This window comes from Myiozetetes cayanensis, unplaced genomic scaffold, assembly GCF_022539395.1.
Source record: "Myiozetetes cayanensis isolate MyiCay16 unplaced genomic scaffold, myiCay2020 scf5-8, whole genome shotgun sequence".
NCBI classification, from domain to species: Eukaryota; Metazoa; Chordata; class Aves; order Passeriformes; family Tyrannidae; genus Myiozetetes; species Myiozetetes cayanensis.
Genome location: NW_026087742.1, coordinates 60,738,436 through 60,750,640, shown reverse-complemented (window position 1 = coordinate 60,750,640; position 12,205 = coordinate 60,738,436). Strand labels below are relative to the sequence as shown.

Sequence of the window (12,205 nt, the reverse complement as noted above, 5' to 3'; positions counted from 1 at the left end):
TTCCTCTAGGAATTTTAAAGCAAGTTTTCAACGCATCTGCGATCAAGGATATAGTTTAAATACATCAGAAAAAATTCTGATCTCTAAGATAAAAAGAATTTATATTTAACTAAGACATAACTTCATCCTTCCTAACCAAAAGATATGATTAAGTCAGATAGAGGAAGGATCTAATAATCTTGAGTCATCAAAACTCACATCCTTGTAGCCTTTTTTTTTTGCAGTGTTGCCTTTTTAAAAAAGTCATAGCCAACAACCAGTTAAAAACTTCCATGGAAATGATGGTTGCTACACAAAAGTACTAATCAATCCTGGGGAAAAAAATACAGCTTTATAATGAGCTTCAATAAGCTGGCACCGAAGCACTTGCATGCCTGAGAGTTCCAATGGTTCCAGGGAACACACTTCTGGTGCACTTCAATGCTGTGAAGCCACTGAAGGATGAAAGAATAATTGTCAACTAAAACAAACTTCAATGAATCTCCAAAATGAGAAGTTAGACATATCCGCTAATTCAATAGAGCCAAAGGGGAAGTACAAAAAAGAATGACAAAAAAACTCAGCCAAAAAAGGCAGAAGCAGCCATGCACATACTCTGTATTCTATGAAATCAAAACACAGATGAAAGGAAAACAGCACAATATGGAAACCAGGGACAACAGTTATAACAGTATATGTTATTAAACAACTTTTAACACGGATTTTTTTTCTCGTAGAGGAAAAGATCATGAAACATATGCAGTTCTAAGCTCGATTTTCAGCACCAGGGGAAAAACAAAGCAAGCTGGAACTTGATAATGTACCATATGCTTTTCAGAAGCAGAAGCATCAGAAAGAAAACTGAGGAAATGAATTTAGCAATGTAGTCTACATCTTCAGCATTATATTTCTGCTGTGATGCCCCATATGTAAACAACCTGAAAGCCAAAAAAGGGGATTGTTTAATTTGTTTTTATACCATCTACTGCTCTGCTGACTGAAGATTTTCTCCTATGATAACAGGTTAATAATAACTTTAAGATCAGACGTTTAAATATTTAAAGAAGAAATTGGTTTTAGAAACACTAACTTATAGATTTGATGCTAGGTATCTACTTTAACACGCACAGTATATACACACAGACACACATGCACTATACATATACATATATAGGGTGTGGTTTTTGGAAAACCCACTAAGCATCTAAACTTCTCAATAAAGTTTGGAGGGTAAACAACATGCTTCCCAAGCTAGAAGTATTACTTTATCCCAACACCTGGCCAAGAAATAAAGCTGACTAAAGGTCAAACGCCGTGTGTCCAATTCCCAGAGAAAAGGAAACGGTTAACAGGTACTGGGCTACTTTGAGAATGCTATCTACCTTTTCTGGTAATAAAGGACACAGAGGTTATATAGAGATGCCTCACTTTGCCACTGCTAGCTTTAGGGGGAAGGTGCTATGAAGGTCTAGAACTCCAGTGATGCAAACTTGTGTCAGCAATTTACTGTTTTGTTTTGGAATACCACTGGGTGCTGCAGAAACTTTCCAAAACAATTTAACATCAGTGTGTTAAAATAGTTTGAACTCTTGCCTCCTCTTTTTCTTTCCTCCCATCAAATCAGGACTCACATAATCAAGCACATCCTTCCTGTCCAGCCTCAACAATAATCAGTAGAGTATCACTGAAGTAGTATCCCTTACATGAAAAATTCTCAAGCACTGCTGTCCTCTCTCAATGTTTTCTCAGAGTCACTTGGTTTCTATTAGCTCCTACAGATCTTCTCCATACTCCATCCACAACCCTCCTCACCATCAAGATGTAAGTACGTTACCCACTCATGCTGAATACAGTGATAGGACAGTGTAAAAGTAGTACTTCTGTGCTTAACAGAGAAGGAGAAGCCAATAGATTTAGTCTTTGCTTTTCCTTTTCACTGGTTTTATCCTATCCAGCTAACAGTAGTCCCTTGTTCTGTGGGACAGAGAACGTGGCAGTCGCCGACAGCAGCACTGAGTGACATACGAACATCCAGTTTAAGTTCCCCATGTTTTCTGATTGGACGCTCACATTCTAACTTGGTGGATTGTTTTGTTCTAAAACATGGTGGAAAGTTACAGCTTTAGCCTGATCAGACACTTCCGTTATTTGAAGCATATGACCTTTCATCTTAACATGTTCAAATATTTGTACTGCTATTTCACATTTACACTGTTAGCAGAACTTCAAGTATTTGAAATAGATTATCTTGAAGATATGAACTGTTTCAGAAAAGTACTGAATAGTCTGTATTCATTTGGTAACTCAGCTATGCAGTATATACAACATAAGTCACCATAATCATCATAATTAATTCTGGTAAGATGCAAGAAGGGGTGAATTGATTTTAAAAAATCCTTAGATGTTTTACAGCTGAACAAAAACTTACAAGTTCAGGATACAGTTAACTAGTCTAACATAGAAAATACCAACATATAAACAAAATAGGCAAATAAAGAATTTTCTACTGTTCTTCAACACCTTTTCAGTCAGGACTGACTATAACTAATTAGAATAGCTACAGACCAACCTATACACTATGAAGATAGAAGAACATATACATTTATTTACATGGACAAAACAGCTCTAAATTTTGATTGCAGGAACACAATCAAATTCTGTCAGCACTACAGGTGAAGTTATAGTTTATGCAATCCAACACCACAACACTGTTATGAGAGCAACTGGAGAAATATTTTCCATATTTTAAGGAAATAACTCCTACAGAATATGTGTACTGTAGCTAAGCAAACAGACTTTCAGAAAAATTAGCAACTCCATCATGAAGGCAGAAGTCTTCTCCCTTCTTGTAGTTTCAAAGTCACAAGGGGGAAAAAGGAATACAATGAACTAATATTCAGGTTAAAAATATTTTTAAAAAAAGGTGAAAAAGGCTCAGCATTACAGTGTTCTGTACTTGAATACATTACACTTCATTTATATCTACCCCTTTCATTAGCGTAGCACATAAAACTAACAAATAATTTTAAGACTCTCATAAATAAATAAGCACCTGCCTGACCTTTCTGCAGCCTAAGTCTTAATTGGACAACCTTGACAGAGAAAGCAGTCCCTGCAATTCTGGATTTCCCACATTTCAGATATACAAAGTATTTTCTACTGAGTGATGGCTTTTAAATCACCAGAAACAAAAAGGGTTTCCAGTAAAGTTTCCTGCCACTGAACAAATGCACTTGCTGATTCTTCATGAATCATGTATCAGATGGGAAGGAGGGACAGAAAATGGAAGTCACAACTTTCACCAGACATTGTGGAACACGGACAGTAGACAACATTGTGGTATAACTGCTACTTACCATGAAATGAGGAAAAAAAATTACGTTCCTTACTGATGACTGAGAATCTGCTCAATGTTTTCTAAAGATTCTCTTTTTTAAAATATACACGATCACTGCCAGTTCCACTTTAGACAGTAGCTTTATGAGTTGCCCTTTATTTTTAACAAAAAAGAGCACCAGCAGTATATATGTTGTTTTTCCCTTAAGAAGATTAACACAAACCCCCATGAATTCATTTCTTTGAAGAAACACTTTGCTTGTTTTCCAGTTTTAATCTTACTTGGCAGGAGAAAGACACAACATTTTAAAGAAAAGGCATATCCAAAAGAACATTTAAACTCATATCTGACTCAAAATCTTGCATGATTACAGAGTAAGCTTGACAGCACCGCCTGACAGCCTTATTTTTGTGGAAGGCAGAACAAGTAGTTCAGTCTCAACTACTTTTGAAAGGTCATGGTGAATAGGGGAGGTTCCCAAGGACTTGAAGAAAGCAAATGTCAGTGCAATCTTCAAAAAAGGGCAAGGAGGAGGATTCAGGGAACTACAAGGTGGTCAACATCACCTTCCGCTCTGGGAAGATGAGTCAATAAATCTTCCTAGAAGCCATTTCCAAACACATTAAAGATAAAAAGATGACTGGGAGCAGTCGGTATGGATTTACAAAGAGGAAATCATGCCAGGTAAACCTAGATGGCCCTCTACAGTGAAATTACTAGCTTGGTGAACAAGGGGAGAGCAGTAGCTAGTGTTTATCCTGACTTTAGCAAGGCTTTTGACACTGTCTTCCATAACATCCTCACACAGAAACTGGTAAAGCACAGACTGAACATGGGCACCGAGACAGACTGAAAACTGGACGAAGTGCAAGTCTCAAAGTGTTGTGACCAGCAGTGCAAAGTCCAGCAGGATGCCATCCACTAGTCACCTACCTCAGTGGTTGACCCTGGGGCAAAGAATGTTTACGATCTTCTTTAAAGACCTGGATGATGGGACAAAGTACATCATCAAGCGACACAAAGTTGGGAGGAGCAGCTGAGGTGCTAGATGGGAAGCACTGCTATACAGAAATATAAATTCAAGAAGTGTCCAGGCAGACACTAACATACAAAAGCAAGTCCCACCATTTAAGGTACTCAGTTGCAAGTATCAATCTAGAGATCATAGCTGTTAGCACGTGCTGTGCCTCAGCTACTACGTTCTACTGTAGGGAAAGGTTTATTAAACTTAATAAGATCATATGGTAATTTACATATATAGCTTCCGAATGAAGATGTGATCATGGCAGCTTGTCAACTTGGCAGCTGTTTGGTGCCATTCTTCCATGAAGAAGTTTTTTCACAATACAGGTTTTCTGCTTCACATCTTTACAAATCTCATCTCTGCACCAGTTCTACCTTCACCCCAACCTCTCACGCACGGCCAAAGTTGCACAAATATATTCCAGATGAAGGATTACTATCTTTTACAGTGTCAATATGTCAGTGATACTGTTGGAAGGGAAAAAAAAGGAAAAAAAAATACAACTGAATTTTCCTTACCTGTTGTGCTCCATCCCCACTAACAATGGGGGAAGTCAGAAGAGGGATTTCACTACTTATAAGCGAAGTGGTGTCCAGTAATGGTGGATGTTCTGCCATCATTGATGGTACATTAATTCACCAGATCACCTGCAAAGAAAAGTTACACTGGTTAAACTATTTAAATATTTCTGAATAATCATCCTTAAAAACAGCCTCACTTCAGAAACAAAAACAATAGCAAAATAATATTATGAAACCAGACTCCTTACGAAAGTATGTTTCCACAACAATCCAGCAATCGCACAACCCTGAGGATGTGTTTTGTCAGGGAGTCAAGCCCTAGTTATAGAGAGAGGGTGGTTTAGACCCCCTCTAGCGGCTGGATTTCAGAACAAGACATATCACAGACCTAGAGCTCACAAACCCGAACCTTTTAAGTTTCATAACAAACCAAGGTTTTCTCTAAGTTTGACTGGTACTGCTGACAGAACGCCTACTGAGGAAAAAAAGAAAAAATAAAAGCAGTTGCCTTAGAACCTACATATATAGTGTTCTTGTTTATATGAAACTGGTAAAAAACCCCAAGACTTACAGGGTCACCACAGGGACACTTGCTTTTTTCTTTTTTTTTAATAATCAACCCACTTTTCCTATTATAATGAATGAACAATTATTTTAGGAACAACTTGTTATTAGAAAATGTCCAAGTGAGACACAAATGAATTTAAAAAAAATAAAAAATCTGCACAGTCTGACATTTCTTTAGTTTCAAAATGTATTAGACCCAGAAATAAAGCTGTGTCACTCTGATAACCAGTGGTCCTTTAATAGCTTTAATCAGCAGCTAAAACCTGGGGAGTGGTGGAAGAGGTAATGGCCACACACAAAATTATAATCCTCATAACTATACTACAAAAAAGCCCTTCCTAGCACACACGTTGTAAACTTACATGAAACCTGATGACAAGAAAAAAAGTCACAGAGACAAGAGGCCCATGAAAGCAGTGATACACTTCAACTCTGATGAGTATCACATAGCAACATAACAGAAAGCAGGGTTCAGCCGAGCATTCCTTTCAATTACCTTAACAAGACATAAGTAAGGCATTTTTCTGGTATTTTGTGTGTTGATGCTGTATGAAGACTGGATGGAAGAATTAAGAACAAAAAAGCTGAATATTAACATTTTTCCGTGCTGGAAATACATATTACAAGTCTACTAAGCTGTTTTTAAAATTTCATTTAATTTTGTTTAAAAAAAAAGTGCAAACCCAAACCACTGAGTTATACTGGTTTCGTGTACTGGTCTTAACTCAATCCCAGCTAGACTCAGTACACTTTGCTTTTGAAATAAAAAAAAGAATTAGATCAACAAGAATTGAGAAACTGGTATTTCTTAACAAAACAGAAAGACAGATGGAAAAAATTCACTAGGGGTGAATGGCATATTTAGAATTCCCACAAGTTAATCATATTTTGCATCTGAAAACAGTGCTTAACATCAAACATAGACATAAAGATTAAGCTCAGAAAAAGCTTGTACAGTATTTTTAAAGCAGAACTGCCTCTCTTAGCCAGTACTTACAGTAGAATGGTAAAAAAAAGTAGGTACAATTTTGAAGTTACACAGCCTGAGTCAGTAATGCTACAGGCATTACATGTTTTGCCTTGATATCATCTGGCTAATGAAACTCTCTACAAAGACTTCCAAACTTCTAACACAGATATATTGTCTGCTCATAAACAGAGATGTTTACCGGTTACAGTATCACAACTTTAAATAAGAAAGGAGTGATAAAATCAGCTTAATGACACTGCCTTCAATACCAAGCTCTAGAGATACTTGTTTAAAAAACTGCTGTTACACATTACTACTTAGAGGCATCTTCTAAAACTCCATCCCACCTAACTGACTGCCCTGCTGTGGGTTGAAAGCTGTAGTACAGTGCTGTCAGTACAAGAGGGTTTGCGCACTAACAAAGCACTATAAGCCTCTTGTACAGCTTATACGGTACATATATAGTACATATACAGGATGGTTTAACTATTCCTATACTGAAGGCTGTCCTGCTGTAAAATTACAAACTTGGAAAAATAACATTCTGATGCTGTTTCAGAGGATTCATTTCCTTTCCTGGTACAGTCTGCAAAGACTTAAGTTGGGGAAGAAGAATCCCTCTAGGTTAAAAGACTGAAACATAACTGTGAATAGTAAGATTCATCAACACTTATGCTAAGTCATTTATACCTGCTTAGCCAGGCTTATTAGTCTTTCAAACAGCAAGAGCAGAGTTTTTTATTCCTATCTTACTTTAAAAGCTTTCCTCCTCATCAATCAAATTCTCCAGGCTACAGTCCGTCCCCAACACTTCTGCAGGTGGGCAGAGGGCTGATGAAACTTACTTGGATCATCTTTCAAGCCAGCAAGTTTGATAAGCTTCCCAGGATATTATCCAATGACTGTTTAATGCACAATGAATACACAGCGTGGAAGCAGAGGTTAGAATCAAGGCATTGATTCTTGCTCCCATAAGAGCTAAAACCAGGCTTGTTCTTGCTGTTGTTTCTTGGTCTTACAGCTCCAAATATTTTACAATGCTTATCTAAGGCATCACAGAAAGAAAGGTAATTCCAATACTCCAAGCAATAATGCAACACTCTTCTGAACTAACCTGGCTTGAATTTCCCCAGGTTTAAGTTGAATGCAGCTCATTATTCCCAAGCTATGCTAACGACTAGTTTCTTATATCAGAAAGCACTAACTGCCTTTATCACACAACATGACTTTGACTGAATTCATAACTTATGATGCATCAAACCATGTTCCAAAGCACCATGTCTACACATCTTTTAAATACCTCCAGGAATGGTGACTCAACCACTTCCCTGGGCAGCCTGTTCCAATGCTTGACAACCCTTTCGGTGAATAATTTTTTCCTACTATTTAATCTAAACTTCCCTTGGTGCAACTTGAGGACATTTCCCCTTGTTTTATCACTTATGACCTGGGAGAAGTCAATACCCACCTGGCTACAACCTCCTTTCAGGCAGTTGTAGTGACCAAGCCCAAAAGACTCCATTGCCCTTCTCTGGACACACTCCAGCACCTCAGTGTCTTTCTTGTATTGAGGGGCCCAGAACTGGATGCAGGATTCAAGGTGCAGCCTCACCAGTGCAAAGTACAGGGGGATGCTCACATCCCTGATCCTGCTGGCTACTCTATTTCTGATACAGGTCAGGATGCCATTGGCCTTCTTGGCCACCTGGGCACACTGCTGGCTCATGTTCAGCCGTATGTCAACCAGCACCCTCAGGTTCTTTTCCACAAGACAGCTTTCCTTTCTTTTGCTCAGGTGTTTAATGATTTGATTTTCATGAAAATTAGGTTTCCACAAGCACCTGAGTGCTTAGGTGGGTAGTCCACCTTTGCTACACGGCCTTCATGCCTTAACTGGGGCACAACTAAATTCCATGTCTGGATCCAAGTGCTTTGATTTATTCTGGAGACAAAGCATGCTGCTCATCGATAAACCCTGACAGGAGGTACTAGTACTGTTATTCCTGACACCCTCTACAACAATAATAAAAGTGCTACCTGTCAGACTGTGTAATCAATCTAGGAAAAAAAAAATAAATCAATGTTTTCTTGACAATACAATATTAGATTTCTCTGCGATGTCACTGAACCAGCCTCGAAGACTAAAGGTTTAAACTTCACACCAATGTGACACCACACGTTCATCAAAAGACTTTTCTCCATCAGTAGTCAAGAGGCAGCAATCTTACCAGTCAGCAAGCATAATATGGTCAGACAGTAAGACGTGGTATGTCCACCCATTGCAAGGGCATTATTTTATTTTTTTTTTTACTATGAGAACAAATAAAAATAGCAATTTGAAAAAAGACAATTACTGCGTGGCAGAAGAAGAAGTCAGCTAAAATGGTCAATAAACTTATCTTGGAAATAAATTATATCACATTCAATGTAAGGACTTCGAAAGGCTCCAGACAGAGCCTTTAGATCAGCAGGTATCAGAAGCTTGCATTCGAGACTTCTGGAAGAGATCTACCTGGATCTTTGAAAATGATTTGCAAATCCCTTGGGTTCAGAGAAAGTCTCAGAGGTCTGGAAGAAAATTAGAAGTTTTTGCATTAAATACTGTATTGTAAAAGGGTAAATGGGAAAATCTAAGCCTGTTAGCAAAGAGCGATCTGAGGCCAACTACAAATGAACGTCAACAATGGATGTTATTTGTTAGAATTAAAATAAAAGTAAGATCGATTGAAAAAGCTTGTCCAATTAACTTGATGCGAATCTTCTGGTGATGGACATTGCTAAAAATGGTACTAATAAGTGAACTGGAAAAACAATCCTAAAACCTTATTTGGCATTATACAACATTTCTCTTCAATGAAAACACTGAACAGATATTACATGGATTAAAACTGGACAGACAGTCCTTAAATATTAACAGAGTTGTTGAGCATGCGAGTTTCGAATAGGAAGGGAAGGTATCAGTTTTTGGCTTCTCATTACAGAAGACATTTTTAACCAAATTCACAGAGAAAAAAAAGAGAAAAAGAAAAAAGAAAAAAGGAAAAAAAAAGGGAAAAGAGAAAAGAAAAAAAGAAAAAGAGAGAAAAAGAAATGGGAAAAAAGAAAAGGGAGTCAAAAGGAAGTCTGGAAATGACAAACCATGACAGTGACAAGAGATTGAAGTTATTTCACTCCACTAAAATGTCATGAATAGCTTAAAAAGTTAGGCATAACAGAAGATTTTAGTACATAAAGGTAACACTATTCTTTCTAAAACAAAAAAGAATGAACTCAATCCTGTGAAGGGTTGATTCTGACAAGGATAGAATAATAAAAATGGACAGCCAAACATGAATTTGCCAAAAGGCTTTATCAGTTATATCAACAGGTCTACCTCTCTTAGCAACATGGAAGATGTTTTCCCTGCCTCTGGCTGCAAATACCTACAATCTCTACTGGAATAACTTTACAAGCTTTTGTCTACAATTTGCTGACTTAAAATTGTTGATAACTTTTCAAAGTGTAGTATGAGTTACAACTTCTTGAAAATATTGTTCCATATTAAAAATACCAAAAGCAAAATGTGCACACTGTAATTTCAGCCTTACTCCTCATAAAACTGCTCTGGATGATGTAACTGTCCTCCAGCTCCACCTGGTTTCTGGATATACTCAGGATTTAGTGAGGTATTGGAAAGGGCACAAGAAAAGTAACTTGCATTTGGCAACAGGTAAGGTTCAGCCTCCAGAACCAATACAAACAATTCAATAGCTTATTGTAAGATTTCCTCCACCACTGAAAACTAATGGATGCAGTAGCCTTCAGGAGGGGTAAAATAACATGTGGGATAAACCTAAGGATTTATTAAAGGCCTAATCACTGCACCATTCTTGTGGACATACTAAAAGGGACCAGACAAGAAAGAGGACACATTAGATGAACAGAGAGGTAATTCACAGCACAGTTGCTAAGCACAGAAGCAGCTGAGAAGTAATTTGCTACTGGTGGTGCATTAAATGCATGGTTATTTAGAAATCTACACTGATTCATGCACAGCAACAACTGCTGCATGAATAGCTATTTCATTTCTTGTCTTGCTACTGCATATCCTGAACCAGCAGTAGACATTCAAAGTGTAGTTCAGGATTGCTACTCAGCTGACACTGTTCTTTTAGAATCTGCACTGAGTTTGTCCTACGATGAAAGGAAAGTACAGGGTCTCCTAAGAGTTCAACCAATATGTGTAGGTTAATGCTTTGTATGAGACTGAAGTTGCAAACTACCTATTCCCCACTACCCCCATCTGAAATGTTATTAATTTTCCTTATCAATATAGGAATTTGAAAATACTTAGATTTTTCCAAAGACTATCAAAGCTGAAACAAAGTGAGGACATCTAAATTTACTGATTATGATTTGTTTAGACTCCAGGACTTATGCCTGAGGAACCTTTAAGGAATGGATTACACTAAAAAGGCAAAAGGCTAAACAATGTTAAAGCTCAAAAACCGTGTACCATTCCACAGTTCAGTAAGCAAGTTTGCCTTCTTGAATGGTAATGACAATTTAACTCAATCCTTAAATGCCTTCAGATTTGGTTCTTTGATGCTTCTGTGGCATTACTCTCACGTTGTAAAGCACAATACAACTCTGCTTTTTACTCAGTCAGTTGTTCCTTAAGGGTTAAGGAGTATTGTAAGGCTGAGATCATTGGGAGTGCATTCAGTGCATTTCCTCTGCACATGCAAAGGATCAGTGTTCTCATCTCCAAGAGACTAGCAGCTGATCTTAAGGATAGTCTCTGAAAAACACATCAGCATTAAATCAGCTGGATCACCAAGGTAAAACAACATGAGTCAGCAGCACATGTCCTCTGAGGAACGAAGGCTAACAGCATACGGGGCTGTATTAGCAGAGAAGCACAGCTGAAGGGCTGAGGGAGGAGGCAATTATTCCCTACTACTCAGCAGTAATAACGTGGACTCTGAATACCATGTTTGGTTTTGCTCTTCCCAACCACCTCCTCCTCCCCAGTATGAGATGCCACAAAGATTGTTACTGGGCTTAGGCCCATGCAAGACAAGGAGAAGCTAAGAGCATTAGAGTAGCCAGGGGTCACTGAGCTAGATCCCACTACCTGAAGGATGCTTGTTGAGAGCCTTAAATTAAACTCTTCTTGAAGGCAATGCTGCAAAAGTACAATAAGTGTTTGGACAACACTCTCAGGCTTGGTGTGATTCTTGGGATGTCCTGTGCAGAGCCAGGAGATAGACTCTGTGATCATGATGGGTTCCTTCCAACTCAGCATATGTATGATTCTATGACAGGCACACGCTGCAACATTGGAAATTCAGCCTGGCCATAAGGACAAAAAGAAAAAAGACATCTTCACAATGAGAGTGGTATAGCACTGGTCTAGGTTGCCTCAGAGGCTGCAAAAATCTTAATCCTGTAGATCACCAGTCTCCAAAGAGAGGTAAATGCACCCCAGCACAAGTCAAAGGCCTCTAACTGATGGGGTGGGTACATGATCAAAAAATTTGGAGAACAGTGCTGTAGAAATCAAAACCTGACTCCGCAAGGTTCTGACAAAGGGCTGAAGCAGGCAATCTCCAAAGGCCCTGTCAAGCAAAATTCTTCTGCGAATTCCAGAACATTAGTCAATCAAAATACAACACATAATGCCAAAGTTAAATGGTTTTCAGTAGATTGGAACCCAGAGGAAGGACACTTTGAGTTTGTCTCCAAGCTCAAAAAGCTGTCAGATTCTCAATTCAAATTTCAAAGCAACAATAACACCACTAACCAAAACTCAAACTTTGGAAGAC

General features: G+C 38.2%; 1 protein-coding gene across 4 annotated transcripts in view; it reads right to left on the bottom strand.

Moving 5' to 3' along the window:
- The window catches only part of FNDC3A (fibronectin type III domain containing 3A), a 114,770-nt gene that overhangs the window by 91,652 nt on the left and 10,913 nt on the right, over positions 1–12,205 (bottom strand). For 3 of the 4 annotated variants that reach the window (XM_050333074.1, XM_050333075.1, XM_050333073.1), the window contains exon 2: positions 4,859–4,987. In XM_050333074.1, the coding sequence (XP_050189031.1) occupies positions 4,859–4,960 (102 nt within the window). In that variant the 5' untranslated portion in view covers positions 4,961–4,987. Of the gene's footprint in view, positions 1–4,858; positions 4,988–12,205 lie in introns of those variants that run through there. The other variant, XM_050333078.1, reaches the window with a different exon arrangement.